The sequence below is a fragment of the Leptodactylus fuscus genome, chromosome 5, assembly GCF_031893055.1.
Source record: "Leptodactylus fuscus isolate aLepFus1 chromosome 5, aLepFus1.hap2, whole genome shotgun sequence".
Classification (NCBI taxonomy): Eukaryota; Metazoa; Chordata; class Amphibia; order Anura; family Leptodactylidae; genus Leptodactylus; species Leptodactylus fuscus.
In genome coordinates this window covers 95,043,687-95,052,494 of record NC_134269.1, presented here as the reverse complement: position 1 = coordinate 95,052,494, position 8,808 = coordinate 95,043,687, and the positions used below count along the sequence as shown (strand labels likewise).

General features: G+C 38.7%; 1 protein-coding gene across 1 annotated transcript in view; it reads left to right on the top strand.

Moving 5' to 3' along the window:
- Positions 1–2,102: 2,102 nt before the first annotated feature.
- ACSBG1 (acyl-CoA synthetase bubblegum family member 1) overlaps positions 2,103–8,808 on the top strand; it is a 33,743-nt gene continuing 27,037 nt past the window's right edge. Inside the window, exons 1-2 of the mRNA XM_075273823.1 lie at positions 2,103–2,281; positions 8,710–8,781. Coding sequence (XP_075129924.1) covers positions 8,727–8,781 — 55 coding nt within the window. The 5' untranslated portion in view covers positions 2,103–2,281; positions 8,710–8,726. The remainder of the gene's footprint in view (positions 2,282–8,709; positions 8,782–8,808) is intronic.

Below are 8,808 nucleotides of genomic sequence, written 5' to 3'. Positions count from 1 at the left end.
AGATGGTGAAAAGATGAGTTCTAAGGCTGAGGCCACATGGGACAGGCATGCTACTGAATTCTCAGTCATTCCCCTGGAAGCCAACACAGCAAAATCCACATGAAATATGCAGAAACCAATGCAAGCTTCCTGCAATGTTCAACCTTTGCATTGCAGTACTTGAAATCGATAGCTGAAAGCCACAGCAATAATTTTCATAGCATGGGTTTCAAAACCATGGCACAGGTCACTTTGCACCTCAAGGTTTTAGTTGCAGCATATGGATAAGATCTTTAGAAATGGTATTTATGTACATTACTGTGTCTTATCTACTGGCAGGTTCATGGCAGCTAACTCATTCTAAGTACTTCTCATGGTTGATGTATAAGAAAATGTTGGCTAATAACTCCTTCTTTTTAGCTATAAAATTCTGTCTATATTTTATTATATGTACAATCAATAGAATGTACTTATAACATTTTTACTTTGTTATATACTTTACTTTTCCGTTTGTTTTTTTGTCCATTGCTGGAGATCATGGGCCCTGTGGCTTGTTCTTAAATAGATTCGTTATCCGTGGGGCTGAACTAACTAATTCTGGAGATATTCAAGTTGATTTATAGATGAATACTATATTTTAAGAGGACTGAGGAATAAAACACTCTACCTGACACAGCAAGATTCTGCCTGACATAGTAAGACATAGTTAGGGGGATATCGTCACTCCTTGGGGAGAGACCACCATTTAGGTGTGTGGAGACTTATTAAGTCTTTAGCACTCCACTGTGCAAGGGACCATGGGAAGAATATGCAAATCTGTCTTCCATGATGTAATTAGGAAGTCAGCTGCTGCCTCAGTGTTGCAAACCAATAGAGGGTGCTCACTGGAATGTGCAAGCCTGTCTTCCCTGATGTAATTAGGAAGACAGAATCTCAGTGATATAGCCCAATAGAGGCTGCTCCCTTTAACATCATGCTCGACCTTCCAAGAGGCCTTTGTTTTGAAACGATGCTGGGATTATTACCAGGTATAGTCTCTCAACCGAGGATGGCCGTTTCGATGTTATTGCATCTCGTCTATATCACTGAGATTCTGTCTTCCTAATTACATCAGGGAAGACAGACTTGCACATTCCAGTGAGTGCCCTCTATTGGTTTGCAACACTGAGGCACCTGACTTCCTAATTACATCATGGAAGACAGATTTGCATATTCTTCTCATAGTAAGACTCTTACATTGCACAAGAAATAGAAATACTGCATAAATCTAAACTAAAGAGCTTTAGGTTTCCTAATACTCTTTACAGAATGGGTATGTTCACACAGCAGAATTTGCCACAGATTTGGGGGTAGATTTTGCCCCCGAATCCATGGCAGATTCTGCCCAGAATCCGCCTCTCGTCGCAGCAAAGATCGTAGCAGGGCACGGAAAAAAGAAGTGTTCTGCTTGATCTTGCTGTGGATTCCAAGGCTTGAGACTCATTGCTGATTAGAGCCATTCTTCTGGGCCCATTTGGCAGCAGGAAGATACGATAGAATGCCGATGCCCTGCACCAGCATCTTGTCACAACTGACCATGGTCAAAAATGTTGGTGGCGGAAAATAAAGAGGAATTCCTCTTCATTGCTAGCACTGTGAACATACCCTAAATGATAAAGGTTACTTATCATGATCACATCTCTAGTGGAAATAAAAATTTCTACAGAGGTGTTCACATCACAAAAGCTTCTCCTTGTGAGACGAAAGTAACAAAACGTGATACAATATTTCTCTTTCTACTGTAAAAAAAATTAAATTAAAAATCACACCCATGGCAGTACTCCTCTTTTAATAGTCACAGTTGCTGGTTGAGAACTATTGGCTGCTTTTCAGGGAAGGGCATTGGGGAAAGATTGTAAGCCCCAAAGTCTCACAAAGATCTGCTTGTTCAGCGCTCTAAATCTCATCCTAATTCCACTGTGTCTCTTTTATCCTTCCACACAATGACTTATAGAGAGGCACTGATTTCCACAACTTGGAAAATATCACTGATTGGCCAATGTGCACAGAAAGGTCGGATTTGCATGTAAAAGAGCTTAATTCTCATTGAAATTCCTCACATGTCCAAAACAGGGAGAGAGCAAGAACTTTGAAGGAATCAAAACGTATGCCAGACAAGTTCAACAAACTTCCCATGGGAGAAGCGCACTTGGCATCTAATCCAGGGTCTTGCATCTTATGGGATAAAATATAAGTATCAATGTGTTTATAGTTTGCCCACTGAGGATCATCTTACAAGTTCTAAAGTTCAATTGTCTTACAGGTAAATATTGCATTTTATGTCCATTGCTGTATGTATAGGAATTGATGTGAAGTATTATGTATCAAGCATTATACAGTGTATGTACGCTATACAGGCTTTGAATTCCATATAACAGTACACATATATATAAAGGCTATATTAAGCCGATCAATGTCCTTGGATTTGTGAATTCACATCCAAAGGAAAATCTGCACTAGAATGGGAAGAAACGTAAAAAAAATTAAAATAGGGACTTGTTCCTTTTTAGGTCCATACAGTATATATACCATAATAACACCATACTTGTTATGATTTAGCATATCAGTTAGTATTAGAAACTGAGATATGTTATAATATTGCATACTTTATAAAAGTCTTTGTTAAACCAGGCATGTAATGATTCATCACTTTTGTTTTCTGACTATAAGAGGAACATAATGACTTAGTCTGTATATGTCATTTTGTCATCTATGGGGTGTTGCAGTGATGTACAGTATGTTGGCATTATATTTGGACTCATATCTCACAAGTACTCCTCTCCTTTCTGGGGCCTCTTTATCAGCACAGCCAGATTAATTGCCAAAACTCACAGTTGTATGCAAATGACCTGAATATTTCATCAGTCACCAATGTCTGATCTTTAGAGAATGGTTTCTAATACAGTATACGTAAAATTTGCTGCAGAGAAAGTGACTAAGGAATGTAACAAGAGGTATAGAATACCTGTACAAAAAAGTGACACAGGCAAAAATGAATGCACTGTATGGAAGTTGTAGTTTTCTTATAGATAGATAGATAGATAGATAGATAGATAGATAGATAGATAGATAGATAGATAGATAGATAGATAGATAGATATGTGTACTGCATAATGTAAAGAAATAATAGTATATCACCTGCCATATACATTAGTATTTTATTCAATATAATGGGACACCTGCCATACAGTTTATGTATTGTATAAAGAAATAATAGTCCATGCCATTCTATTCTGTATAGTAAGTGTGTAATGTAATCGGATGATAAAGTAGCACCCTCCATATTATAGGTGTTTAATGTAACATGATAGTACTATATCAAATACGTTAGAGTATTACAGTATACAGTATGAATTAAGATAGTAATGTAGTACCTGCCAAATTTTTGTTAATATTATGGAATACTAATTAAAAAAAACCTGCCATAGAGTCAATAAATAGTAACGAATCACCTGCCATACAGTACAGCATGTGCATAGTGTAATGGGATTCCATTGTAGCATCTGTTATATAGGTGTATTATGTAATATGATAATGTATTACTGTGTCACTAATGTGCCATATAATATTGCTATATTTTTCATAATGTGGCACCTGCCATATTAAATGCATATAATGAAATAGGTTACTAATGTATACTAGTGATATAGTTTGTGTGTAATATATGGGGATAGTAATAGCACATACCAAATGTGCAACCTAGGCATTATAGCTTTCTACTATTTATTACATAACCTGTATGCATTTGTGATCATTTATTGTGTATTTCATTGCCTACATTATTACAGGTGGTTTGTAAGAGAGATATAAAGTAATAACAAGTAATGAACTACTTGGGCTTGAAGTGACCCAGAAGAGCGCAGGTAAATGCCCTGCTGGGTCTTTAAGCTACGAGTCGACCCCTAGCCAGTCAGCCACCTTATAAGAGCCAAATAGCACAGTATACTCACTGCTTTACATATACTGTAGATAGGCTGCATAGAACATCTCAGGCAGCCTAGGCACCCATATAATACATTGAGTAAGAAGCCTGGTGGCGCACACCTCAAGGAACAAACTTGGACGTGGAACAGGAAGAAGCTTTATTCGATGAGATTCCGGCCGTGTGCGCTTCCTTTTGGTATCAGCTGCATGCCATCCTAGAGATCTGACGAATGGGTGCGCTCTCTGCTCTCTCTGCGCGAAACCCCGAAATGTGTTATCTCATCAAATAAAGCTTCTTCCTGTTCCACGTCCAAGTTTGTTCCTTGAGGTGTGCGCCACCAGGCTTCTTGCTCACTGTCATCAGTGTATACGTACCAGTTTCGATACCGACTCCTGCCGGGTAGCCAGAGTGATTGCGATTCTCACATGACCATTGTGTTGCTATATCCTACAACTCATCCAGGAACTTGGGAGTGGTCTGTTTTTTCAGCTCAGATTGGAGGTTCGAGTTGGTTTACCGCATTGTTCATCAAGGATCCTCAAGGAGAGCGCAGTTATCTGTGTTTTTTCCTCCCACCTGTTCATTTAATACATTGGATAGTTTATTTACTAAACAACCCAGGTTTTTATTATATAGATACATAGGCTAGCACAGTAGCAGGCCATCCAGTATCCCCACAATATTAAAAGTGGCAGTGGCTTCATAGGTTGACTACCCAAGGTTAGTATATCAAAAACTACCAACCTTGTGGGGTATTATCAGGAAACTATCATGTGGAGAGCGTAGAGAGGATGGTGTGATTGAAGAAAAACATCCAGAGAAAGGGCATCCTGTGGATGTACACAACAAACAGGTGGTACACAGTGACGCAAACATACAGCCAGTTATAACACTGGTCCTCTGACTATTGTGCCCAAATGCATGTTGTTCCTTATCACAGATGGGTTATATCAGCACATGACTGGTTGGAGTGCCATTCCTACTATGGTAAACAAAAAGACAAGTCTGCAGTGGACAAAAGAGCGCAAAAAATCAATGGATAGTGGAAAACTTGGCTAGATGAATCCAGATTTCTGTTGCACGTACATTTGAGGGGTCACAATTTGGCACAAGCAGCATCAATCAATGAACTCCTCTGTCAAGTGTCAACAGTTTTGGTAGAGGTTTAAGGCTAGTTGCAGACAACCGTGATTTAAAAGCACGGGCGGGACATGGTGGACACAAGAATGTGTATGAGTTGCATAGTATCAATGTAGTTTTATATGTATTCTAGGGAAAGGCGGATAATTGGAATTTTTAATTTTTTTATTTATTTATTTTTTTTATTTCACTTATTAGAACTCCTAATGGTCTTGGACCCCAGGGGGTCTGATCATTAATGCAGTATATTACAATGCTACACATTCTGTTGCGTCTGCATCGGCATCCTGCTGTGGCATTCCGCAATGGATTAGGCCCAAATGAATGGGCCAGAGCCTCGCACTGCGGCTGATTCAGCAGCAGAATCCACGGCAAGATAGGGCAGCTCACATCTTTTTTCCTCTACTGGCTAGCGGAAAAAAGAAGCGAGTGGCTCCCTTTGAAGTCAATGGGAACCAGCGGATTTTGAGGCAGATTCCTCGTCAAAATCCGCTGCCAACTTGCCCAGTGTGAACTAGCCCTTATGCATTACAAAATATCGGTACTTGTATTGCAGGCTGCATAGAGCAGCCTGCAATACAAAGTAAGGACAGACAGGCCTGGGAGTCTTCATATGGCTCCCAGTTGTCATGGTAAGGGAACGCCGGCCCTGGAGCTTGTTTCTACTGCTCTGAAGCCAAGATGGGGTGATTGGTAAAGCAGAGAGTAAACAGTGGGCAGCCTGGACCCACTGCCTGGAACAGCGGGACAAAAATGCAGGACTGTTCCGCTGTCCCAAGGGGCCCCAGCTACCATAGGGTCTGATGCAAGTACACCATTGGCCCTATGGTTAAAGCATTGTCCCTGCATATAATGGAACATCTCTTCTCCTGCAACATATACTGCTTCCATAAGAGGACATAATTTCCTGATGTTTTAGTGGACAGGCTCAGCATTGATGGCAGCCTTGATGAAATGTGATATTACAGGACTCATTGTGGCGAATCTTTACGTTGCCAGGCACTCACGGAAAATATGCAAGGAAGTACATAATGATGAGCTGAGAAGCCATTTCTTTCTATAAGATGATTATAGCTGTGACAATTTCCTCTATCAAATCTTTCTGGGAACATTTTAATTGTATCAATGGATGAACAATCAGAAATGCAATACACCTACATACCTCCTGCTGGTTCACACAGGGCATTTATATAGCATGACTGACAAATACTACATAAGTATTGCTCATGCAATGGGATTTCTTTTACAGTATGATGCTACAAGGTATGTATTTGACCACTGTCATGCTTTATCCCTGATGTTTTTCTGGTTCTATTCCTCTCTCGGATTGTCCAGAAACCAAAATTATCTTTTATTATCAATCTCTTCCTGAATATTTTTTTCCATTCCTATAGTAGCTTGATGGCTTTTTCATGTGAAACAAGTTGTATTTCTATTGGCACTATTTAAAGGGATTGTCCTTTCACAAGTTCCTAACAAGTTAACCCCCTATACACAGTATCGCACCCAGCTCCCAACAGCAGTTCCACTGAAATAAATGGAGAAATAGCACCCATCTCCGACTAGTCACTCCATTCAAATTGGGTGCAAAGCAATGCATTTTTTGTGATTACATGGACCCCCAGCAATTACCAAGTTATCTTCTATCCTGTGAATGGGAAGTAACATGTTGTGACTAGACAATTCTATACTGTGTACTGGGAATCTGTAAAATCATTATTTGTGGGGTGAAATGGAAAGAAAACACAATTCCATCATTGTTTTTTGGATCTCATTTACAGCATACAGAGTTGACTGTCTGGTAAAAATGATCTGGTTTTATGCTACAGTGCAGTAGAGTTACAGTAATACCAAATTCTAGAGGTTTTAGTATGTTTTACTACTTGTAAAAAAAAATTAAAAACCAAACACTTTCTGCTAGTTATCACCATTTTGTGTGTATTTCATTTACATTTACAAAGGGAAAGGTGTAGGTATTCCAATACTTTTGTCCGTATTGTGTGTGTGAATATATCCTGCTTTGTCTGCACGCCTGGCACTTGAGTGACTGAGTACAAGACTGCCCATGCACTTTTAAGGTAACGTACAATAGGATATATAAAAATATTTAATATAATATCCAGGTACAAAAACTGCAGCCGCTCTCTGCACAGCACCAGGGCATATGGAAATAAAAATCCAAAAGGCATGACTGCTATTGTTTAAATCAATTAATCTGATCTATAAACCACTCTTAGAAATTAGAGGTTTTTCATTATACATATTTGATCAAACAGTACAAAGCCCACCTACCACAAAAAGATGGGATCCTACACTAAATAAACATACCACTGTTGGATTTCTATTTCCATAAGCCCTGGTGCTGTGTGCATGATACTGCTGCAGTTTTTGTACCTGTATATTGCCATAGTTGTTGCACCTGTTCACACTGGAGTACGCTGTATAAATTCTCTTTTGTATATTATAAAGAGGGGGGTGGTTCCATCGATAGTTAGACTGGCACTCCCTTTCAATTGCACAGGTTTATTCAATTGGAATAGAGTGCATATACTTCACTCCCCCATCAGCTTTAGGCTGTTTAAAATAGAGTTTGTTCTGGATCCAACTTGCCTTTTGTTCACACTGTAGACCATTCCTAGGTTCAAGAGAGGTATGTTTATTTTATGTAGGGTCCCATCTGAATGAGGTTGCCTTGTTGTGGCAGGTGGGCTTTGTACTGTTTGATCAAATATGTATAATGAAGAACCTCTATTTTTTTAAGAGTAGTAGGCCCTGCAAAACATCTCCTCACAACCGGCAGCCATGTCCCATCTGTACATTTTAGCAGCATTTGTATTTCGCTTTTTTTTTTTTTTTTTCTCTGTCTGGGCCTAGACCACCTTGAAGACTTGTTTACAACACAAGCTTGCTATAATTTCCATCTCCCATATTTTGTTGCCCCCCAAATAATAATCAGACCCTTCTTTGTCCAACAGACTCCCCTCCCGGGAAATTAGAAAGGAGATCAAAAAAAATTTGAGACCTATGGGGCCATCAGGCTTCTGGGCCCAGTCACAGCTGCAACCACTTCAACCCCTAGAGTTCTGCCAGTGTGCCTCATGTTAGCACTTCTTCTTTACAAATATTTCTTGATTAGAATTTTATAGTTATTACTTGTATACTATTAAAAAAAGAAGAAAAAATCTGTGGTATAAGCACATTTTGTGGCTAATCACACTTGACTACAACTCTTATTGGTCATAGTTCAGCCATAGTTGGGTATGGTTTTGGATGTGTCAGGTTAACAACGTGTTTTTGTATCTTTATCATATTTAATGAAGCTAATATGTTAATGAATGTATTTATACCACTTATGGACACTTTTTTTTTTTTTTCTTGAATTTTTGTATCTCCTATCAGGGTTTTCCATGAGAACTTTTAGGTACAGGGTACAACTCTCTACTGTATAATTAAAATCTGTTAAACTCATGGTTATAAGATGATTTATAATATATATATATATATATATATATATATATATATATATATATATATGTGTATATGTATGTGTGTGAATGACTTGCTGCCATGTAAAGGAATGTGTCCCTGGAAAATGAAAGTTGTACTTGTTTTTGTGTTATCTGCAGATTGGATTGTAAAGTCCATGGACTCTTCTACTGTTGAACCGATTCTGGAAGTTCCCAGTACTCATCCTAAAGGTAAACTATTAATAAAAGTAGTAATGA